The 24331-nt window shown below is 51.8% G+C and overlaps 1 protein-coding gene across 4 annotated transcripts in view; it reads left to right on the forward strand.

Moving 5' to 3' along the window:
• Nucleotides 1–24331, forward strand: part of ABCC3 (ATP binding cassette subfamily C member 3) — a 48436-nt gene that overhangs the window by 1278 nt on the left and 22827 nt on the right. For all 4 annotated transcript variants that reach the window (XR_015147725.1, XM_086358207.1, XM_086358209.1 and 1 more), the window contains exons 2-17: nt 8723–8899; nt 9252–9377; nt 9579–9716; nt 10519–10644; nt 10846–10907; nt 11566–11697; nt 13097–13288; nt 16308–16485; nt 16584–16745; nt 17258–17350; nt 18559–18762; nt 18867–19013; nt 19425–19512; nt 19876–19942; nt 20170–20296; nt 20376–20552. Coding sequence is in view for 3 of the 4 variants with exons in the window: in XM_086358207.1 (XP_086214333.1) it covers nt 8723–8899; nt 9252–9377; nt 9579–9716; nt 10519–10644; nt 10846–10907; nt 11566–11697; nt 13097–13288; nt 16308–16485; nt 16584–16745; nt 17258–17350; nt 18559–18762; nt 18867–19013; nt 19425–19512; nt 19876–19942; nt 20170–20296; nt 20376–20552 (2196 nt within the window). In the remaining variant the exon portion in view is untranslated. The remainder of the gene's footprint in view (nt 1–8722; nt 8900–9251; nt 9378–9578; nt 9717–10518; nt 10645–10845; nt 10908–11565; nt 11698–13096; nt 13289–16307; nt 16486–16583; nt 16746–17257; nt 17351–18558; nt 18763–18866; nt 19014–19424; nt 19513–19875; nt 19943–20169; nt 20297–20375; nt 20553–24331) is intronic.

Genomic DNA, 24331 nt, shown 5'->3' on the forward strand with positions numbered 1-24331 from the left:
GAGGTGTCTGTACAGGTGTACTTGGTATTGTATGTGCCTAGTGTGTGTTATGCGTGGGTGTGTGCTTGTGTGGGTGCGTGTGCCTGTGTGTGCACATAAGTGTGTGTATACAGTCAGGAACCCTACCCTTGGTCTGTGTTTGGGCTGGGCTGAGGGAAGTTACCTGGATTTTTAAAATATGGGGCATTGGAATACCTGTAAAAAACGATTTTGGGGGATCACTCTTTTTCTCTGGGTCACTAATTGGTTCATCAGAGATGGTGTGACTTCTCTGTGGCTCTCCTTCTTGCCCAGCCCCACTGGAACCCCATCTGTCATCCAGTTTGATCCAGTCCAGATTCCAGAGATTCCTCCTTTGGCTCAGGAGTAGACTTCCTCTCACTGCCACTTAAGCCTGGCTGATGTAGCCATGGCAGATCACAGTATCTGAGGTGGCCAAGCAGAGGACCTGTAAATCAAGGGGGCAGATGTGCCCAAGCCTCAAGTGCAAGGGCCCCTTGTTCCTGGGTAGACTGTTAACCCTAAGAGCTTAGGACTCTCCCAGGAACAGACTTTAAGGGACCAGGAGTTGGGGAACTCAGGACTCCTTTCCTGTTCTCAGGCCTTCCGTGATACTGTAGAATCCAAGTATCAGAGTGTGGGCATGGAGCAGCCAGCCCAGCCCCTCATTACAGAGCTGGGGTAACTGAAGGAAGGGATTTTTCAAGGTCATGTGACAGTCAGCTATGGATTGCTGGACTGGAAAACAGGACCCGGAGATATGGTTCTAACTTTGCCATTGCCTGACTGTGAACCTTTGGGCTTCTGGACTCCCTGGTCCCTGAATTTGCTGTTGCTTATGAGCTATGTGCGCCTCCTCTGAGAACCCCAGGGTCCACGGGAGTCAGCGCATCTATGTTAGGTCCAAGAGGTGACTCCTTTGAGGTCTCTGAGTGGATACCTCAAATGACAAGGGAACTGACCACTCCTCTTCCTGACTTCAATGTCTAAGCACCTTCCATCTTCCACAGTATCTTCTTGGCTCCTGAAAGCTGTTCCAGGCTGTACCCAGTGTGGCTGGTGACTGGAGGTGGGGTGAAGAAAAAGCAGGAAGGTTCCCAGCTCATGCTCTGAGTGTTTGCAGAGCTGAGACAAGGGAGCAGGGTCTGAGGCCTGAAGGCTGGAGCCATAACCTTAGCTCTAGTTCAGTTACCCAAAAGACCTGGAGCTCAGGGCTCCTCGTTGATGCTGTGCTAGTTTGCAGCTCATATTCACTGTGTGTCAGGTATAGTTGTCCCTGAACCTTTTATCTTTGAGGCCTATGGATGACCCACTTTGTTGGAAGTTGGTTCAGGGCAGCCAGAAAATACTTGAGCCAAGGGTGTAAAGCAGGGGCAAGAGAGATGGTTCCGGTCCCTCTGGGCCACTTGTTTATTCTACCCAGCCTTTTTGCTAGCTTATCCTCCCAGCCTGTTTTTCCACCTGTGAAATGGGGAAATAACCCATCTCCTAACTATCTCACAAGACATATGGAGATCAAATTAAAAACAGAATGTAAAGTGATTTGAGAACTTAAAACTCTGTTGGTAAGATGTTCATGTGTCATGATATCCCTGGGAAGAGGAAAAGAGGAAAAGAGATGAGGTTAGCAGGTCTGGATTTGGCAAGACCTACAGAAAAAGGGCTGGCAAGGCCATTGGGCCAGGGGCTCCCATTTCAGCTGTTTCCTGGGTAATTTGTGGATAAATGCATCTGCCTTAGCCCCAGCTGAAGGTGAGAGTAGGAACCCCAAGGGGACTCCTAATCCCGCTGGACGTGTGCATACGTGCTATGTACTCACATACACGCTGTGTACTGGGTAGTGATTCATCCTTTCTTTGACTCTCTCTCTCACCTCTATTCGCTTTGGGGTGTATTACCAGCATCCTCTGATCATGCTTGGGAGTGTGTGTGGAAATAAATTCCAAGAGAATGAACTGTGGCCAAGTGGCCCAGGGATCATGGATCCAGAGATGCCTCTAGAACAAAGAAGGTGGAAGTGTCCCTTTGATGCACCATGTTGCCTCCTGCCTGGAGGATTACTCTGTTCTGAGCAGTGGAGACAGGAGAACACCCACGTGGTGGTGAGGGTGCACAGAGCAAGGGCCTCCAGCTGTTTGCCCTAAGGAGGTCTTGACTTGTTTGCAGAATTAGCTTTCATCTGATGGCTCCAGCAAGCTCCTGGGAGGCTGATGCAGGCTTAGAAATCCAACGGTCTTAACCAGGAGAGCTGTCCAAAGATGGCACTGACTGCCTGAGCACTAGTGAGCTCCCCATCACTGGGGGCTCAAACACAGGATTAGTAACCACTTGGTGGGGGTGGTGGAAGGAGGAAGGAGGTGGGGTCCTGCCCTGAAATTCTGCGACCAGCTAGGAAGAGAGAATGTGTGGTCAATAGGCAGCTCACCAGTTCCTCCTCTGAGATTTTCAGACCTTTTTCCCTGACCCTCTCCACACTCTACACATGGAATTACCTAGTAGCAGCTCTTGGCAGAGTCCTGTGGGTCTCCTGCTAGTCAGGCACCATTTTTCACTTTCACTGTTCCCCTGGCTGTTTACTCACCCTAGGGAGGGGCAGGGCTCTAGTCCCTAGACACTCCCTGTGTCTCCTGCTCTGTTCCAGCTAGTGCCACTCTGTTATTCACTAGCTGTGTGACTTTAGGCAAATTGCTCACCCTCTCTGAGTTCCACCTGGGCCTCCTTCAGGTCTAGTTTCTCCGTTCTGATTCTGAGGACCTGAGCCTCAGACTCAGGGGGGTTATGACTAGGCTTCTGTGGACTTTAGGGCTCTGGGATGTCAGGGTCTTCCCTGGCCTCCTCCTGGGTCACTGCACAGTCGGAATAGGTGGCCACCATAACATATGAGTAGCAGAAAAGGCTCTGATTTCAATGTATTTTGATTCTGAAATGAAGATAGTAACCCCCAAAGATTTGGGGAAACTGGCAGAGGCAGGGATGGCTTAGGCAGGTAGGTAGGAGGTGGACACCCCTCAGCCTACTGGACACCAAACTCTACCCCCACCAGGAACCCAGTCCTCCCTGCCAAGCTAGGGGCTCTAGAATCCCTTCTCTCCATCCCACCTGGGGCACCAAAACTGAGCCTCTGAACGTCTGGCTCCTGGTAGAAACATTAGGTCCCCAGGCTGGCCTCTCCCAAGCCCTGATGTCCCCGACCTGGTCTGGAGAGCTGGAGCCTTAGGGAAGGAAATGAGTCAAGGAAGTGGCACTTGGGAGGGAACTTTGCCAAGTCCGCCTGCTCGTCCTCTCACCAGGAAATGACCTTGGAGCCCGGGACCAGCCCCTAGGGAGGGAGGCCCCAGTGGGGCCTGCCAGCTGACTGGCCGAGGAGGCAGGGTCAGAGCACCTGGGTTGTGTCCACCCCTCCCTGGTGTGGCTGACCCAGGGGCACAGATGCAGCAGGATCCCTGTTGGGGTGGGGTGGTGAGACTTGGATGTGTCACTGCTGTGTGTGGGGCCTCCCCTCCCCCACCTGGAGCTGTTCCTTTTTCAGGGCTGGATCCAGGTGTTCCTGGGCTGGGGTGGGTGCTCATGGGGGCTAATCCGTGGACTGGATTTCTCCTTCTAACTGGATAGTCAGGTTTCTAGTCCAGTGGCTCCCAGAATGCCAGCTAGTCTGTTACCCTGTGATGGCAGCCCCTTTCCATCTGCTCTGTGAGAAGAACCGCAGCAAGGAGGTGGTTTGAGGGCAGGCTGTACGGCTGAAAGGAGATTTTTAATGTTTCGGGTGATCTGGACACAATGTGTTCTATCCCCAGGGTGGTTTGTCATGGTGGAGCCCTGATAGGGACTGAGACTCTGGAGCTGCAAGGCCTGGGTTCAGGTCTGGCATCAGCCCATGTAAACCGGGGCTGGTCACTTTTCAGCCATGAGTCTCAGCTGTTGTGGACATTAAATAATAATCTTGGAACACAGTGGTGCTTAAGTACCCGAAGTTCTTGCTGGTTGCCAAGGCCCTTTCAGAAGCAGAAGGGCCGGCCAGGCTGTGAGCCACAGACTTTTGCCTCCAGACCCAGACCCTTCCAAAGGCTACAGTTAGTGCGTGTGAACAGGCCCATGCCCTTTTTCTGTATCTCCATTTCTGCTGAGATAATGAACTTGTCAGTTGATCCCTTCTCCCCACAACACAGGATTAAGGAAGTAATTACTCTTCTCTCTTGACAGAGCTATCAAAAAGCCTGGGGCGCCCAGGGGCTGGAAAGTCCCTAAAGGCGCTGTGGCAGAGGGCTCTTGGGTCCTTACTGCCACCTGTCCCCTGCTGGGGTCTGTAGGGATTTCAGTCTTGGTGCCCATGAAGGGGCTCCCCGGTATGTGGTCCACTCTGGGCGCCAGACCTTATCAGTCCCGTCCAGCTGTTTAATCACATTGTTAAGGGAGCTGTTGTTGCCGTGGAAACTGTGTGGGTGGCAGTCGGGGAGGGCTGTGGTCTTGGCTCCCAGCCCAGCTGGTGTTCTTCAGAATGGGGATTGGGGGCTGGTGGTTTGAGAAGGGATCACCCATCCTACCCTGTGGGGTTGCAAGGAGTAGTATGGGGTCCATGACCTCCACCAACCCTGTCTTTTACACTTAGCTTTGTTTGGGTCAGAGACCCTCTCGAGTGCCTTGGTGTCAAGGAGAGAGCAGTCTGAGCTCCTGGGCATTCAGCTGCACATATGGGTTTTGGAGGGTAACTTTAACTTTTGTCCATTTATTCTTTCTTTCTTTTGTTCCACAAATGCATAGGAGTGTGGTCTCTGTGCCAGGAGCTCTTCTAGTCAGTGGGGCTGCCTAGCTGGCCCAGCAGAACTAACAAACCAGTCCTCACGGAACACATATTCCAGTGGAAGACAGAAAAATTACAAACATAACAAATAACTCAGTTATATATCCTAGATAGGGATACTATCCTAGATAATGGTGAGGGCTATGGGAAAAGAGGACAGGCTAGCAGGGGTGGGGATGCAGGAGCCGGATGGGGGTTACAGTTCCAGTTTTAATTAGAAAGGTCAGAGTGGACCTCCACAAGATCTGAGATCTGAGCACAAGCTTGCAGGTGATGAGGGCATGAAGCAGCACCACTGCCTTGAGACAAGCGCAGGCCTGACATTTGGAGACCGCACAGAGGGCGGGAGGCAGGTGAGAGAGGGGAGTGGGGAAGCTGAGGTCAGAGAGACCGGGGAGCAGATAATGTGGGTTTCAAGGGCACCCTGGGCTTTTACTCTGAGTGAAACGGGGAGCCCTTGACAGGTTTTAACCAAAGCAGTGACATGGTGTGTCACTAAGGTTTTATGAAGACTTGCCTCTAACTGCTGTGCTGAAGGAGACTGCTGGGTAAGCGGCAGGAACAGAAGCAGGGAGACAAGAGAGGGGGTGATGCCACAAATCAAGTGAGAGAGTGGGGTGGAGAGGAGCAGTTGGATCCTGGATCTATCAGGCAGATCCAGGTGAAGACGCCTTTTAATAGATAAAAAGCATTGGATATAATCCTTTCATGTAGTTCAACCTAATAATTTGAAGGTACAATAGACAGGATTTGCTGAAAAGTTGGGTGTGAGTTGTGAGAGACAGAGAAAGAACCAAGGATGACTCGGAGGATTCCAGCCTGAGAGAAGGAAAGCATTGCCCCGCATCAAGGTGGGCAGTTTGGAGGAGGGGCAGGCAGGAGTTCTGTTCTGGACATGCTGAATGCGATGGGTCCTGTCATTGTCTTAGCAGGCTGCTGTGCTGTGCCATGCTCAGTCGTGTCTGATTCTTTGCAACCCCATGGACTGTAGCCCCTCAGGCTCCTCTGTCCATGGAATTTTCCAGGCAAGAATACTAGAGTGGGTTGCCATTTCCTCCTCTGGGGGATCTGCCCGACCCAGGGATTGAACCCACATCTCTTGTGTCTCCTGCATTTGCAGGTGGATTCTTTACCCCTGAGCCATCTGGGAAGTCCTTAGGTCTTAGCAGAATGTCTGAGGTAAATAGATAGTCTGGGGACAGAGGCATGGTCTGGTATGCTATCTCCTGGAGAGGGCTCTGCCCAACGGAGCCCAGGCCGGATCTCCCTGTGGATCAAAACAGTCATCTGGTCCTCCTAAGATCTCTTGATTGTTGCCACAGTGGAAGTTTATGAAACCAAAACAAGGTCCCAGCAGCTTCTGCTCTGTCACCTGCTTCCTCCAGTATTGCGCTACTTGAGTCAAGGTGCCTTGCGGTTCATTCTCCCCCCGAAGTGAGCTGGCTGGGATGCTCTCACTACTGCCATTACTCACGCGCAGAGACAGGTTCAGAGAGGTGACGGCACTCATCCACGATTCCACAGCTCCAAAGAGGCAGCCCACACTGGGTCCTCTCCATCAGGGTCTGTTCTCATAGCCACTCCCTGCCGGCCTCAAAGAGCCCTGCCCTTGACCCATCGTAAGGGTGAGTCCTGGTTGTGCCTTTGAACTCAGGCTCCGATCCCCCTACACACGCTCTCCCTCATCAGTGAATGAATAGACCTTGACTGACAAGGTCCATCTGGGCTGCTCCTCGTACCTGACCCTGTGCTGGGAGTTGGAAGGTGTGGGGCAAGAGAGGAGAGGAGTAACAGTAAGGCCCAGTGTCTACCCTGAAGGGCTCACATCGCTGTGGAGAGAAGATATATTCACAGGTGCAGATCCAAGCAGCTCAAGGTGGGAGTGGCTTGGTGTTACAAGGCCTGGGTGTTCCTCCCAGCTCCTGACTGCCAGGTGTCCTTGGACTTGTTGCCAGAGCAAGTGGAACCTGTTTTTTCTTTTGCAAGTCAGGCCTGATACTGTTCCTTTTCTTTTCTTTTGGAATAATGACCTCTTAAGTGCATAATAAAATGCTGCTGAAACATAAAGGGCCTCGATCACTCAGGTAATAGTCATTTGCCTGAGTGCCAAGACCATACAAAACAAAGCAAAGCAAAGCAAAGCCCCTTGGAGGCTGGGGCACCCCAGAAATGCTTTCTGTAGAAGGTGTAGCTCGAGTTGGCTCCAGAGAGGTCAGTAGTTCACTCCCTCCAGGCCCAAAGACCAGGTGATAGAGTTGGGGATGGCCTTGGGCCAGCTATCGGACTGGTAACTAAGCGGATGAGATTAATGGGCTTGTGAAGGGTTAAACAGGGTGTGGCTGCCACTTGAGGGTGGAATGAATCAATACATGGTCCTTTTGTACAATGGACCACGTGTAAAAATGGGGAGGAAGAATCCTCACACTCACCATCGAGGATGACACCCCTCAAATGCAGTGCAGAGTGAAGAAGCTAGACATGAAAGATCTGGGCTGTGTGGTTTCCTTTTAGGCAGGTCCCACGTGGGCAAAATCACATGTTGTTGGAACGCAGAACAGAATTCCCCTGGGATGAGGAGTGGCTAAGAGGAAGCCCAAGAGGACCTTCCAGGCATCAGCCATGTCCTGTTTCTTAATTTAGGTTCTAGTTACAAAAGTGTGTTCAGGGTGTGAAAATTCACTGAGGTGTATACTTAAGCTGTGTGTGCTTTTCTGTAAGTATATTTATTATACTTGGATAAGAAATGTCTTAAACAGGAAAACCATGCAGGCCGGGGTGTCTGCCTCCCCCATCTTAGAAGAGCCTGCCCAGGCCTACAGTATAATCCTGCTCCGTGATCCAGCCCTCAGCCATGGGCCAAGTGCCAGTGCTCAGCAAGAGTCTGCTGGTCCTTAGCTTGCATTGCTTGAGTGACTACTGAGTACTGGGTTCTAGAATACAAGATGTATGTGGCACAGCCTCTGCTTTCCAGGGTTTGAGTGAAACTCCCCCAAAGCAGTGTGTCCGTGGACCTCACGCTCCCTAGAGGCAGGAACTGTTTGTCCCACATGTGCCTCCACCCCCCACCCCACCTCCCCAGCCTCCCTACCAAGCCCCTGGTAGGCCTTTACCACAGCATCATCGAGTGGAAGACATATTCCCCCATCCATTTCCAAAAAAATTCTTAAGTGCAAAGACAAAACGGAGGGTGGGGATCTTGTCTGGACTCAGTGGTTCCCAAGGACACAAGACTTTGTGTCAGTGCTAGAACCGGGACAGTCCTATGCAAAATGAGATGATGGGTCACCAGGGCTTTGTTTTACAAAGCTCTCTCCACATCACCTTGTTCCTTTGAGTTCACTCCCACTGAGGGAGGTAGGCGGGGTGGGGGATGGCCTCCCCTATTTTAACAGAGAGGCAGCTAAAGCCGAAAGAGGCCCCCTATCCCTTCCCTGGGAGACTTAGAGAGGAAGTGGACTCTTCAACCATGTGCATATACTGCTTTGATAAAGTAAATTAATTAAAAAAAGGGTGGAACTCTAGAATGACAGAAAGCAGACCAGTGGTTGCCTGAGAGGGATGGGCTGCAGAGGGGCGCAAAGGAGCTCGGATAATGGTGGCATATTTGCTGTCTTTATTGTGGGTAGCGGTTTTGCAGGTGTGTACAACTGTCACTCACTGGACTGTGCACTTTAGAAGGGTGCAGCTTATTGTGCTTAAATTATATGTCAATTAGAGAGAGAAAATATGAGGAAATGAGGAAACTAGCGCCCTTAGCCTCCTGGGAGAGCTCACGCTTGGGACAATGCCTGCTCGTTTGCACACTGAGCCTTTCAAGATCACATGCCTTCCAACCACTAGGGCCTGTGGAGCAGCTCTCTGGCCCAGCCCCCTTCCTGGAGCATGAGCCCATTGCTGCCCCTGAATTCTTCTCTCTTTTCCCAGGACTCCAACCTGTCCCTGCACACAGACAACCCGGACTTAACTCCCTGCTTCCAGAACTCCCTGCTGGCCTGGCTCCCCTGCATCTACCTGTGGGCTGCCCTGCCCTGCTACCTGTTCTACTTGCGGGGCCACCGCCAAGGCTACATTGTCCTCTCTCACCTCTCCAGGCTCAAGACGGTCAGAGGCTCAGGGTCTCCTGTGGGTGGGACCAGAACCTGAATGAGTCCCTCCCCCACCCTCAGTGACTGGACTGGGTTCCCCAGCCTCACCCGCCCTGTGCTCAGGGCCTGCCAGCTGGATCTACAGCCCAATGAGATAATCTCTGGGGAAGTTCAGTCAAGGTCTCCAACAATGGTCTCCCCACTCTGGAGAAGCTTCCAGCCAGTGCCCAGCCCGGCCCTTGAAGGCAGGCCTGGGCAGATCTGTTGGTTTCAGGACCAAAGGCCCCTCCCCCGGTGGGGAGTTGGGGGTGGAGGGGGGCTCTCCGTTTCTTTGAGGGTGGAGGCTCCAACCTGCGTCCTGTTCACAGGCCTTGGGCGTCCTGCTGTGGTGTGTCTCCTGGGCTGACCTCTTCTACTCCTTCCACGGCCTGGTCCATGGCTGGCCCCCTGCCCCCGTCTTCTTTGTCACCCCCTTGGTGGTGGGGGTTACCATGGTCAGTGTGGGACCAGGGGATCTGGGTGGGGGATCTCTAGTGGGTTGTGGGATGCTGATGGGGCAACCATGGGCTCCGAGGAGAAGGCTGGACACCTTAGAAGTGGGTAACCCAGAAACATCTAGCCATGGGGCGTGGGGAAGAATGGAGTCAGGTCCAGATGTGTGCTCTGGCCCAGCACCTGCTGTTCTCCCTGCACAGCTGCTGGCCACCCTGCTGATCCAGTATGAGCGGCTGCAGGGGGTTCGGTCCTCGGGTGTTCTCATCATCTTCTGGTTCCTGTGTGTGGTCTGTGGCATCATCCCCTTCCGTTCCAAGATCCTTTCAGCTTTGACACAGGTAAGGGGAAAAGAGTAACCCGCCAGGTCCACCGCTGTCTAGGGATTGGCCCCAGAGCTCAAGGCACTGTTGGCTCCCAGGCTCCTCCTCTCTGCCTCTTCTCAGCTCCCAGGACCTCCTCTGCTGTTCAGTCCCTTTTGTGTCATTCCTTACTTGTTGCATCTCTGCTGAGAAGCAGGCTGGTGAGCAGGGTGAGAGTCGGTGTAACCAGGGAAATGCAGCAAGAAGAGCCCTTTGTGGCTGCTTGTGGAATGTGGCCAGTGCCACCGATGCCGCCACCGTCAAATGCAGTGTTTGTGCAGTGAGGACGTGTGTGCAACCATGAACAATTTTGGCTTCCCTGGAATCCCATTATCTCATTCTCCCCCTTTTTCCTACCTCCCTCAGTCCCTGATCTTCCTCTTGATTTTCAGTGGCGGTGGGGGGAAGGTGATGTGGTGATAGGAGCACTGGGGATCAATCTAGTGTCTCCCTATTTCTCTATCTCAAGAGAAGTCAGTCAAATGTATTTATAAGAGCACAGGTTGGGAACAATCCAGTTACTTTGTGATCTTGGGCAAGTTCCTGAGCCATTTGAAGCCTCAATTCTTCAATTACACAAGGGGATGTAGGTGAGCAGGGCAAGTCTCCACCAAATAGCAGACCCCCTATGATCTTTTCCCTCTCTCAGAGCCCTCTGGGTGGGGGACCCTGGAACCCCCAGGGGCTGACTCTTACACAGAGGGGTCTGGTGCCCCCAAGTCCTTTGGACTACAGGCCCAGGGATCCCCAAGCTATGATGTTGCTCCCCTTTCTCCCCCAGGGCAAGATCTCAGACCCTTTCCGCTTCACGACCTTCTACATCTACTTTGCTCTGGTGCTGTCTGCCCTCATCCTCTCCTGCTTCAGAGAGAAGCCACCGTTTTTCTCCCCCAAGAATATGGACCCTGTAAGTTTTAATGGAGGTGGGTGGTAAAGGCAGTTCCACAGCCCATCGCTCAGCCCAGTCCTTCCAATTCATTCGATCTTGTCACCTCCAGAGTGTGCAAACTGGGGCTTGGAGCAGAAAGGAGGGAGGCACCCTCCTCCCTCTGCTCTGCCTTGAGAGGAAAGATCCTGATTTCCCCTGTCTCACTCCTTTACCTTCTAGAACCCCTGCCCAGAGGCTGGAGCTGGCTTCCTCTCCCGCCTATCTTTCTGGTGGTTTACAAAGTAAGTTTTCTCTTTCCTAAGCCTGGGGATCTGGGGGTGGGGATGGATAGTTGGGGAGTTAGAGAGAGGAACGGGAGCAGGCCAAGAATTCAAGAGCTTGAGGAACTGTGAACCCCGGTGAGCATGGGGCAGGCAAGGGTGGGGAAACCTGTCTGTTTGGGCTGGGGGCTGAGTACAGAAGCCAGGCCTAGTCCAGTTCTGATCCCAGGGCAGGCCCTGGGGACAGGCCCAGGGTTCTAGAGGGAGAATTAGTTCCCAGCTCTTTGGTCAGGGATAAGCTTGCAGCTGTCATTTCCTTGGGCATCTCTCAGAGTAGCTAAAGCAGGAGAATTATGTCTGTGACCTTGGTGACAGCTCATTAACCATATTGCACTGAGGAAGCTCCCGGGCTAGGGCTCCATCCAGTGGGTCTATCATCGCTCAGGGCCCAGTCAGCATCAATTCATCACCAGGGCCCAGGAGTCAATGGGGCATCTGAGAAGGAGGGAGAAAGGGCAGAACTTGGAGTGGGAGTCAGTGACCCCCATCTTGCTCACTGTAGGAATAAAGGAGACACTCTTCTTGGCTACTGTCCCCCCAGGGACATCCTCCTGTCTGGAGACCCTTGTCCCCAGGCTCCTAAACTCTGACCCAGTGTGGTGCTGCCTGCCCTCTCCAGGTTGGCCATCCTCGGCTATAGGCGGCCCCTGGAGGAGCGAGACCTCTGGTCCCTAAACAAGGAGGACCGCTCCCAGATGGTGATGCAGAGGCTGCTGGAGGAGTGGAACAAGCAACACGATCGGGCAGCGCGGTGAGGCCCCCTCTCCCCAGTCCCCGCTCCCCTCCACCCCAGCCCCTTCACACAGCCCGGGTCTCCTGCAGGCGAGGGTGGTAGATGACATGGCTGGGGGTGGACAAAAACACAGGTGCAAGTGGTCCTGGGTGTGCAGTTTAGGCCTGCGTGGGGCCAGCTGGAGAGTGGCTGACACTTTCACAACACTTACTTTGTCCAAGGGGCTTCCCTGGTGGCTTAGACAGTAAAGAATCTGCCTGCAGTGTGGGAGACCTGGGTTCAATCCCTGGGTTGGGAAGATCCCCTGCAGAAGGGAATGACTACCCACCCCAGTATTCTTGCCTGGAGAATTCCATGGACAGAGGAGTCTGATAGCTACAGTCCATGGGATTGCAAAGAACTGGACACAACAGAGCGACTAACACTCTGTCTGAGGGGTAGTTCTAAGATTAACCCAGTCAGTCTCTGACAGCCCTACTGCACAGGCTGTAATGTCTTGTGTGACAGATGACATCACTGAAGCACTGAGGTTTGAGGATTCACCCAAGGTGCCCTAGTTGGTGGTGGCACGGGCAGAATCCACACCCACCTGTCTGGCCCCTGCAGTCACCACTGAACTGCCCTGACTGACTTGAAGGGTGGGTTCCGGAGACTTCCCTCAGGAGGGGAAAGGACCAGGGGAAGAAGGTTCAGGCCAGCGTCCCCGCGTAATCCCGCCTTTTATGTGGAGCCAACAGCTGGAGGAGATTACCATCTGATCGAGGGCCTTCCCACTGACCCAGGAGTCTGTCTCTGGCTGACTACTCAGACAAAAAATCTGAGACTCTGAGTCCTCCTTCTTCACCCACATCCCCCCCAGGACCAAACCCTTTTGCCTTCCACCCACAGTCTGGGTCCCAGCAGTCCCATGCTGGTTCTGTCTGAGCCCCTGATGGCCAACTGTCTGTGGAGGAGCCAGGGACCTGGACTCGGTCATCTGTGTCTTGGGTTCATGGCTTGGAGCCTCTAAGACCTAACGGCCTCCAGTCTGCCTGCTGCACCCCGTCTCTGTCCCTGCATGCCACCTCCACTCCCTCCCTGCTCAGCCCCCCAGTGACTAGGCCACTAGCCAGCCCTGCCCAAGTCTCCTTTCTCATAGCATTCTCCCTGGAGCCAGCAGCCCTGGAGAGGCAGATGCTGGAAATTGCTGGGTGTATAGTTCTTGGGGAGCAGTTAAGACACCCCTTCATATATCCTCTAGAACCTGAAGACAGAGTCACTTGGGGATTCTCAGCTGGAAAGTTGCATTGTCTGTTCCAATTGTGAGAGCCAAGAAAGCAGCTCCCCCTCTTACCTGCTGTTCAACAGCCCTGGTGGCCCTTGGCTTCACGGGGCCTTTGTACCCATTCCGACTCACTGTCTTTCCTCCTCGGACCAGACGCCAGGCTGCAGAGGCTTCTGGGAAGAAACTGTCCAGTGAGGGTGAGGTGCTGCTTGAGGGCCGACCCAGGGCCCCGGAGGCCTCCTTCCTGCGGGCCCTGATGGCTACCTTCAGCTCCAGCTTCCTCCTCAGCATGGGCTTCAAGCTGATCCAGGATCTGCTGTCCTTTATCAACCCGCAGCTGCTCAGGTCTGTCCACGCTCCCTCCCGCATGGCCTTTCCTGGGACAAGGGGCTGGCCTGGGGGATGAAGAGTGGGGAAAGAGCCCCAGTCCAGGAACTGGGGGGGCTATCCCCATTTTCTGTGGGACCCTTGGCAAGTGGCAGAACCTCTGCACCTCCTTTCCCCATTCACATCCAACTTACCTGGCCCAAGTACAGCTGCCAGGCACCCCGATGTATACATTAGCAAACATTCTGTCTTTAAATCCTCCCAACAGTCCTACAGAGGATTTCCCATTTTACAAATGAGGAAGCAGAAAAACAAAAAACAACAACAAAAAATGAGGAAATAAGAACTCAGAGAAATGAAGTGATTTGACCAAGGGCACACAGCTGGTGACGATGGATTTGAGTTCAGAGCTCTGAACTCCGGCTTTGGTGCTCTTTCCATTTGTTCCCTGAGTAGCTTGGGCTAGAAGGAGCTCTCAAATGCGGGAATGGGAAGGAGCCCTTGCTCCATTGCTCCTCCATTCATGAATTTGTGCGTTTGCTCATTCAGTGAGTATTTTTTGAGCCTCCAGGGTCTCAGAATAGTGCCAGACCCTAGGTATACAAAGATAAATAAGATATGGTCTTAAAGTCTTGTGGGAGAAACTGGTGTGTAAATCTGTTAGAGCACAGTGTGGGCAGAGGTGTACGCAGGTGTCTGAAAAACCCCTCAGGGGCAGGAAGCCAGCCTGGGAAGGGGCAGGGTACTCTTGCCAGCCCAGGGAGGTTATCTAGTTTGGAAGGACAGGCAGCTAACTAACTAGGTGCAGAGTCACAAAGGCCTGAGACAGCATGACTCAGGAACTCCAAGTGCTTATGAATGCTAGAGGGAGGGTGGCTGGAGGGAGGGGCAGAACAACACAGGGAGAGAGGGAAAGCTAAGAAAATCCTTGAAAGGTTTGAAGCCAGGGAGGGGCATCTGGCTTGCATCTGGAAGGATCCCCTGCTGGTAGTGTGGGTGGTGTAAGGCAGTGTAGCCAGATGGAAGTGGGCCAACTAGGTCTAAGGAAAGTCCAGGTCAGGAATGAGCTGGATTCAGGAGCTACTCTGGAAATGCGTGCTTGTGTCAGGGAAAGGGAGGGGACAAAGGTGACCTGGGTTCTTGGATAGCTAGAGAAGGATGGATTTTTTCTTTTTTTTTTTTTTTGCTGAGATAGTGAACTCAGCAGGAAGAGAGACCTGGGCACGGGGCACAGTGGTGAGCTGCGTCTTTGCCATGTCAGGCCTGAGGTGCTGGTGGCCCCCAAGGGGCGATTCCCAGCTAGAGGGAAGTCAGAGAGTTTTCAGAGTCGTCATGGAAGCCCAGGGCTCCATCTCTTTGGCTTACCCCTCCCAGAGAGGGGCCTTCAAGTGAAGGCCCCAAACAGAGTCCTAGGGCCTTCTGACAGGTATGGGGGAGCAGAAGACTAACCTGGAGGGGCCAGAGTTGGGAAAAGAATCCAGATTGTGGACCAGGGCACAGAGAACACATCCAGGGGAAGCCATGGCCTCCAGTGAAGAGAGCTGACCAGGAAAATAGAGCCTAAGGAAGGCAACATGGAGTTTGTTGGTGACTTTGCCAGAAACAGAGGCTGAGACAAAGGGGAAGGGCCTGAGAGAAGGGTGTCTGCAGTGGAGATAGGACCAATGAAGGTCTAGAAACTTCCTATAAAAGTTTTTAGTTTCCTAGGGTAACAGAGTCCCACAGACTGGGTGGCTGAAAACAGAAATGTATTCTTTCATGATTCTGGAAGCATGGTCTGAAATCAAAGTGTCAGTGGGTTGGTTCCTTCTAGAGGCTGTGAGTGAGATCTGTTCAGCTTCTGGTGGTGCTGGCAGACTAGACTTCCTTGGCTTGAGACTCATCGCCCCAATCTCTGCCTCCATCTTTGCATGGCATCTTCCTGTATGTGTCTCTGTGTGTGTGTGTGTGTGTGTGTGTCTGCATTTGTGTCTCTGTGTGCAAATCTCTCTCTCTTTTCTCTTATAAAGATGCCAGTCACTGGATTCAGGGCCACCCTATTCCAGTACAACCTTATCTTAACTTGACTACATCTGTAAAGACTCTGTTTCCAAATAAGGTCACATTCATAGGTACCAGGGGTTAGGACTTGAGCATGTCTTTTGGGGAGTCACACCCAACCCACAGCAGAAGAGGCCTGGCCATGACTGTGGAGGAAGCTCCATGGGGCCAAGGGGAGGTTTGTCCTTACATGGAAGAGACTTGATCATGTTAGTCGGCCAAGGCACAGAGCTGCCAATGGAGAGGAGGTTCCTGAAGATGAGGCGAAAGGGGGCCAATGATGAAGCATGCTTCTGAAGAGGTGGGTGGGATCTGGGGCTTAGGGGGCAAAATCCAGCGTGGAAAGTCAGAAGGACGCCTCCTGTCCTGAGGCAGATGGAAGAGGGTGAATGTTTGCAGGGAAGTTTGTAGTTGGCAGGGAGTTCTCAATGGAAACAAGTAAGTGGGCCACTGCTGAGAGAGGTGGGGAGTGAGGACAGATCAGAAGGTAAGAGGTGAAGAGGACTGTGGGAGAGGAATTAGATTAGGGTCCTGGAGAAGATCACTGGGCAGCTCTGGGGGCTGCTGATATTGAAGAGGATGGATTTCAGTGGCGAGAGTCTGTGTAGTCATGCACTGGAGTTCAGAGCCCTCAGCAGTCCAAGAAAAGGTGAAGGAAAGTCTGATCAACAGACATGTGGCATTACTTCCTGCCACATGGTCCAAGGAGGCAAAACAGGCAGGCCGGTGAGGTTGGTGGCCAGAGCGTAACAAAGAGGTGGGTGGAGGGAGGCCATGGTAGATGGGAGAGGAGGTGGAGGCAGAAAGGAGTAAGGAGACAGAGTCTTGCACCAGCTCTGGGCTGATTCCCGTGGTCTGGGTTGGGGCTGTGGAGGGCCAGCAGCCTCCAAATGAGAGGCTCGAGAGAGTGGAGGCTGAGGGGCAGGAAGAGAGCAGCAGTAGGGGGAACAGCCTAGGGGAGAGTCCCCACCCTTATTGTTCTCTCCTCCGTTTGCAGCATCCTGATCAGATTTATTTCAAACCCCACGGCCCCCACCTGGTGGGGCTTCCTGGTGGCCGGGCTGATGTTCGTGTGCTCCGTGATGCAGACCCTGATCTTACACCAGTATTTCCACTGCATCTTTGTGATGGGGTTGAGGTTTCGCACGGGTATCATAGGTGTCATCTATAGGAAGGTCAGCTGGAGCAGGAAATGAGGGGCTGGGGAGGCCAGCCCTGGGGAACTTCGAAGAGACTCGCACGACCAGTCCATCAGCCAACTGTCCACCTGCAGGCTCTGGTCATCACCAATTCAGTCAAACGTGAGTCCACTGTAGGCGAAATTGTCAACCTCATGTCAGTGGACGCGCAGCGCTTCATGGATGTTGTCCCCTTCATCAACCTGCTGTGGTCAGCACCCCTGCAGATCATCCTGGCAGTGTACTTCCTCTGGCAGGTGACTCTTGACCCCTGATCTCTGCCTTCTTCCTCTGACTTCTCCTTCCTTCAGATGGGACAAGAGAGAGTTATTCTGGGTCAGCAGAGGGGTGGGGGACAGAACTGTGAGGATGCTGGTGTCTGCAATCAAGTCTTTCCAGCCTATGAGATTGTCCCTCTCACAGAACCTAGGGGAGGGAAGAGGGACTCGGAGACAAGGTGGGTGTGACTCTGGTTGTCATTGCCTATCTATCTGTATTTCCTCTCTGTGTGTCTGGACACCCTTCAATGGCTGCCTGTTTGTCCCTATCTGTTGTCATTATCTGATGGCTGGCTGTTTCTGCAAATGTTTTTGCAATTTTCGCTTTATCTGTATGTCTGCTTTTCACTGTCCATCTGTTTGGCTGACCACTAACTTTTGCTTCAGGCCCATCCCCGCATTTCAGGTCAATAGGCTTCTGTCTGTTGGGCTCTGTCTATACACTCTGCATATGTGTCGGTGTGTCTAATCTACCCATCGTGCGTCCTCAGAACCTGGGTCCCTCCGTCCTGGCTGGAGTTGCTCTCATGGTCTTGCTAATCCCGCTCAACGGCGCTGTGGCTGTGAAGATGCGTGCCCTCCAGGTGGGTGCTAACAGACCGAGCTGCTCCTGCCTGGAGCCCTGGCCAGGTGCCTGGAGCCCTGGCCAGGTGCCTGGTGGAGTGCAGTCACTAACCTTGGCCTCATCCACTACCTTGCTTACTGAGTACAGATGGCTGTAAGCCACTTTCACAAACCTTAGCTTGCTCTAGCCTTACAACCCTGAGAGGGTTTTAGAAACATTCTCATTTTGCAACTGAGGAACCCAGGCCCAGAGAGATTACAGCAATCCAGAATCAGACAGAACTTGCCTCTTCTGGTCTAACGAGAGTTTCTCCACCACATTGCACTTAGTGTAAATAGCCAGTCATTCAGTCCTTTATTTGCAAACATTCATTGAAGTCTTCCCTAGCTTCCCACTGTACACAGAATAAATGACAAATTTCCACTACCAGCCACTAGGCCCCTGCTCACCTTTCAAGCCCTCACCTCCTGGAATATGGCTAAATTTCAGCCAGTCTGGCCTCTCTTTTCTCCAGATCACTAAGCTCTGCGTGCCTCTGGGCTGCCATACATAGTGTTCCCTGAAATGTGCTTCAGCCTTCCTTGCTTGTCCAGTTCCTTTCGTTCCTTCACTCCTAGCATACACTTTCCCAGTTCCCACCCCAATTATTCTCTCCCAGAATCCTGTTACTCCCACTGGAGTGCATAATGATTTAGTGTAAGCATTTATTCAGGCCATTGTTTGCTTCCTAGCTACTTCTCCTATCAGACTGTCAGCTTTATGATGGCGAGGGCCCTCAGTTGTTTGTCATCATCTGCCCTACGTCTAGCACATGGCCTGGCACAGAGTAGGCACTCAATAAGTTGGGGCTGAATGAATAAATTAGTGTGACCTGCTACACCTTGGGCTGGGGACTGGGGAACACAGAGAAATAAGGGATCTGTTCCCTCAGGCTCACATGGATTTGAGGCAGCATACATGTTCAGGGTGCCCTATGAGAACGTGCCTTAGAGACCCAGGGAAGGGGCCTGGGATGGTCAGCGATGGGGCACTGAAGCTGGAGCTGGATGTTGTCCAGCAGAGAGGAAGGGAGCTTGGCTTGGGCATTCCAGGCTGGGGTACAATCCAGGCTGGCAGGGAGGAGTGGTGAGCAATCTAGCTGCTGTGTGTGTGAGTGCAGAGATGTGTACCCTTGTTGATAGAGGTCTGGGGAGGGGCTCAGGTATGCACTTGGCACACTTTCCATAGGTAGAGCAAATGAAGTTCAAGGACTCACGCATCAAGTTGATGAGCGAGATCCTGGGCGGCATCAAGGTGCTGAAGCTGTATGCCTGGGAGCCCAGCTTCTTGAAGCAGGTGGAGGGCATCCGGCAGGATGAGCTCCGGCTGATGCGCAAGGTTGCCTGCCTCCACGCCATATCCACCTTCATCTGGGTCTGCACCCCCTTCCTGGTGAGGCGCCCACACCTGGGCTGGTGTCCCATCTCCTGCTCGGCCAGCCCGGGCCTCTGAACCCAGCAGACTCCACCCTGACACCCATCCCCACCACTGCCCAGGTGACCCTGACCACCCTCGGAGTATACGTATCCGTGGACAAGAACAACGTGCTGGATGCTGAAAAGGCCTTTGTGTCCGTGTCCCTTTTCAACATCTTAAAAATTCCCCTCAACATGCTGCCCCAGTTAATCAGCAACCTGGCCCAGGTAAGCCTGGGTAGGGCTGGGGTTCTAGTGGAGTTTGGGCAGGTTGATGGGGCTATTTAGGGTCAGGGGATAATCAGGGAGAGTTATTGGAATCAGGGGAGGGCCGTTTGGCATTATGAAGAATTGTTCCAAGATGAATGAGGTCAGTGGACTCGTGGGCCATTTGGAGTCAGAGTTAGGTAGGGTTTCTGGAAACCCAAGTTCTGGAGACAGCCTCCTCTTACCAACATGGACCCTATCTTTGGCAGTGGGAGCCAGCCAAGACTCAGGCATGAGAAGGGACCCAGCACCAGCATCTGGGCCCTCAGGGGGCCCAGCCTCACCCAGGAAGTTGGGGGCCAGCAAGGGTAAGAGGAGATGGGTGTAAGAAAGGCATAGCTTCCAGGGCTGACTCACACCCTCTGCCTGCAGACCAGTGTGTCTTTGAAACGGATCCAGCATTTCCTGAGCCAAGATGAACTTGACCCTCAGTGTGTGGAAAGAAAGACCATCACCCCAGGTCCAGACAGCCTCTACCTGGGCTTCCCTTAACCCAGCCACTTCTCCAGAAAATTCTGTTTCAAGCTTTTAACTTTTCTCTTGTGGCCTCCTTTTCTTCATCCTCCTTTCCCATCTGCCCTCATTCTGCCCTCTCCCTCTTCTGGTTCTTTACTCTCCTCTGTTACCCCTCCCCAGGCCCCCCCATCACCTTCCTTCTCTAGGGCGCTTCTTACTCCTCCCTGGGACTTCCTGCCAGCTCCCCCTCACCACCTGCAAGCTTCCCTGTGCTCCCTGTTGGCTCCTTTCCCCAGGGCTCTTCCACCCAGGGATCCTCTCCCCCTTGCCCCGGGCCCCCTGACCCTGTGCACCTCTGTCTTCCCAGGCTACGCTGTCATCATACACAATGGCACCTTTACGTGGGCCCAGGACCTGCCACCCGCCCTGCACAGGTACCAGCCTCTCCTTCCCTTCTCAGCTGCCTAAAGTGGACCGCAGCTCAGATCGTAGCAGAACCCACCCCACTCCCACCCTTCAGTTTTTGACCTGGGAAGCAGGTAGAGCCTCAGCTTGCCAGGGTGCTGTCTGAAAGGGAGGAGAGCTTGGGTCTTCAGGTGGAAGGTGGGGGACAAAACCTCGATTCCTCCCCTGACTGGGCTACTTGTCTCCTTACCCCCAGCCTAGATATCCAGGTGCCAAAGGGGGCACTAGTGGCTGTGGTGGGGCCTGTGGGTTGTGGGAAGTCCTCCCTGTTATCTGCCCTGCTGGGAGACATGGAGAAGCTGGAAGGCAAGGTGTATATGAAGGTGAGAGGGGCAGGGATTACTGGGAAGGGAAGCTTGGTCAGGCCTTGGGCAAACCCTGAGGTACTTCTCCTTTGGCCAGGGTTCCGTGGCCTACGTGCCCCAGCAGGCATGGATCCAGAACTGCACTCTTCAGGAAAACGTGCTATTTGGTCAAGCCCTGGACCCCAAGCGGTACCACAAGGCTCTGGAGGCCTGTGCCCTGCTAGCTGATCTGGAGGTTCTGCCTGGTGGGGACCAGACAGAGATTGGAGAGAAGGTACAGTCTCTTCTCTCACTCTCTGGGGGAGTTAGCACATACAGCTGCCAACCTCAATCCAGCTAAGATCCAAATATGCATTCATTCATTCACATATTCATCTATGAATGATGTCACGCCTAGCTCTGTGCAAGGCACTGGTAGAGCAGATCTACTACTGGGGGAAGCTGACTTGTAAACAGGTAGGGGCTGTAGAATGTCCTGGAGGCCAGGCTAAAGGCCTGTTCAAGGTACTGGGAAGGAGTAAAGAGGTGGTCTGCATAAGGAAAAGCATCACTTTTGAGCTGAATCTTAACAGGTAAGGAAGAAGCTCTTATCATTCATCAGATTTTATGACATACCTACTATATGCCAGGCAATATTATATATTAGTAAATGTGTGTGCGTGCTGAGTCACTTCAGTCGTGTACAGCTCCTTGTGACCTCATGGACTGATTCCTCCAGGCTCCTCTGTCCTTGAGATTCTCAAGGTAAGAATGCTGGAGTGTGTTGCCATGCCCTTTTCCAGGGGATCTTCCTGACCCAGGGATCAAACCCACATCTCTTATGTCTCCTGCATTGCAGGTGGGTTCTTTACCACTAGCACCACACGGGCAGCCCATACATTAGTAAATACACCAGACTAAAATCTCTGCCCTCATATAGCTTACATTCTAGTGGAGAAAGAGATGTTAGCAAGATAAATCAGTAAAATATATAATATTAGGTGAATGCTAAGAGGAAAGGATGTACAAGGTTGTATTATCAGTATGCTTTGTGAAAGCCTCACTGAGAATTGGAGTGGTCTGTATCTGGGAACATGAAGCCCTGTCTGGGACATCTGAGGCAGAGAGAGCAGTAAGTGCAAAGGCTCTGAGGCAGGAGTGTGATTGGGGCATTTAAGGACCAGCGAGAAGAACAGTGTGGCTGGAATGAAATGAGCAGGGATGAGGAGGAGGAAATGAAGTCAGTGAGGTGTCCAGGAAGCAGACATAGGGCCTTAAGTCTACCTTAAGGTCTACGGCTTTTACCAAGGGTGATGGAAAACCTTTAAGGGTTCAGTTCACTTCAGTTCTGTCACTCGGTCGTGTCCAACTCTTTGCGACCCCATGACAGCATGCCAGGCTTCCCTGTCCATCACCAACTCCCAGAGCTTGTTCAAATGCATGTCCATCAACTGAGTGATGCCATCCAACCATCTCATCCTCTGTTGTCCCCTTCTCCTCCTGCTTTCAATCTTTCCCCAGCATCAGGGTCTTTTCCAATGAGTCCGTTCTTCACATCAGGCGGCCAAAATATTGGAGCTTTAGCTTCAACGTCAGTCCTTCTAATGAATATTCAGGACTGATTTTCTTTAGGATGGACTGGTTTGATCTCCTTGCAGTCCAAGGGACTCTCAAGAGTCTTCTCCAACACCACAGTTCAAAAGCATCAATTCTTCGGAGCTCAGTTTTCTTTATAGTCCAGTTCTCACATCCATACATGACTACTGGAAAAACCATAGCTTTGACTAGATGGACCTTTGTTGGCAAAGAAATGCCTCTGCTTTTTAATATGGTACCTAGGTTGGTCATAACTTTTCTTTCAAGGAGCAAGCATCTTTTGATTTCATGGCTGCAGTCACCATCTGCAGTGATTTTGGAGCCCAAGAAAAGAAAGTCTGACACTGTTTCCCCTGTTTCTCCATCTATTTGCCATGAAGTGGTGCGACTGGATGCCATTATCTTAGTTTTTTGAATGTTGAGTTTTTAAGCCAGCTTTTTTCTCTCCTCTTTCACTTTCATCAAGAGGCTCTTCAGTTCTTCTTCACTTTCTGCCATAAGGGTGATGTCATCTGCATATCTGAGGTTATTGATATTTCTCCCGGCAATCCTGATTCCAGCTTGTGCTTCATCCAGCCTGGCATTTCACATGATGTACTCTGCATATAAGTTAAATGAACAGGGTGACAATATACAGCCTTGACGTACGCCTTTCCCAATTTGGAACCAGTCCGTTGTTCCATGTCTGGTTCTAACTGTTGCTTCTTTGAGGGTTAGTGTTAGGGTTAAGGATGGAGGGCATTCGATGCAATTTGGTGTGACTGGAGGTTAGCAGGGTGCAAAAGATGCAGGGTAATTACGTAGAACTTTGATGACTTTAGTTAAGGTTTTGATCTTTCCCCTAAAAACCATGGGATATCAATGCAAGTTTTTATTTTTGTATTAATTTATTAATTTTTGGCTGCTGTGAAATATACATAACATAAATCGTGTTTGGCTGTGCTGGGTCTTGGCTGTGGTGGAAGGCTTCTTTAGTCGCGGTGCACGGGCTCTAGAGTGTGCTGGCAGTAGTTGTGGCATAAGGGCTTGGTTGCCCCATGGCATGTGGGCTCTTAGTTCCCCGACCAAGCAAGGGTTGAACTCCTGTCCCCTGCATTGGAAGGCAGATTCTTAACCACTGCACTATGAAGGAAGTCCCCATAACATAAATCTTTAACTTAAAAATCTTTAGAAGTATAAAGATCAGTAATGTTAAGTTCATTCACACTGTTGTGCAACCAATCTCCAGAACTCTTTTTATCTTACAAAACTAAAACTCTGTACCCATTAAACAACAGCTTTTACTTATCCATTCACCCCTCAATGGACACTTGAGTTGCTTCCACCTTTCATATATTGTGACTAATACTACTATGAACGTGGGTGGGCAAAGGTCTTTTTAAGACCCTAGATACCCTAAAGTGGAATTTGTAAATCAATTCTATATTTTATTCTTTGAGGAGCTGCCATGCTGTTTTCCATGATGGCTGCACCGTGTTACATTCCCACCAACAGTGCACAAAGGGTACAACTTGCACACATCCTGGAAGACACTTGTTTTCTGGGGTGGTTGTTTGTTTTTTTGGTTTTGTTTTTTGATAATAACCATTCTAATGGATGTGAGGTGATATTTCATTGACATTTCAATTTGCATTTCCCAGTCATTAGTAATGTTGAAACACCTTTACATAAGTAAAGTAATGTAAGTATCAGATCAGATCAGATCAGTCGCTCAGTCGTGTCCGACTGCAACCCCATGAATCGCAGCACGCCAGGCCTCCCTGCCCATCACCAACTCCCGGAGTTCACTGAGGCTCACATCCATTGAGTTAGTGATGCCATCCAGCCATCTCATCCTCTGTCGTCCCCTTCTCCTCTTGCCCCCAATACCTCCCAGCATCAGAGTCTTTTCCAATGAGTCAGCTCTTTGCATGAGGTGGCCAAAGTACTGGAGTTTCAGCTTCAGCATCAGTCCCTCCAAAGAAATCCCAGGGCTGATCTTCAGAATGGACTGGTTGGATCTCCTTGAAGTCCAAGGGACTCTCAAGAGTCTTCTCCAACACCACAGTTCAAAAGCATCAATTCTTCGGCGCTCAGCCTTCTTCACAGTCCAACTCTCACATCCATACATGACTACAGGAAAAACCATAGCCTTGACTAGATGAACCTTTGTTGGCAAAGTAATGTCTCTGCTTTTGAATATGCTATCTAGGTTGGTCATAGCTTTCCTTCCAAGGAGTAAGCGTCCTTTAATTTCATGGCTGCAGTCACCATCTGTAGTGATTTTGGAGCCCAGAAAAATAAAGTCTGACACTGTTTCCACTGTTTCCCCATCTATTTCCCATGAAGTGGTGGGACTGGATGCCATGATCTTCGTTTTCTGAATATTGAGCTTTAAGCCAACTTTTTCACTCTCCACTTTCACTTTCATCAAGAGGCTTTTGAGTTCCTCTTCACTTTCTGCCATAAGAGTGGTGTCATCTGCATATCTGAGGTTAT

The sequence above is a fragment of the Bos grunniens genome, chromosome 19 (assembly GCF_055505025.1).
Source record: "Bos grunniens cultivar Pamir isolate PY7600 chromosome 19, Bosgru_T2T1.0, whole genome shotgun sequence".
Lineage (NCBI taxonomy): Eukaryota > Metazoa > Chordata > Mammalia > Artiodactyla > Bovidae > Bos > Bos grunniens.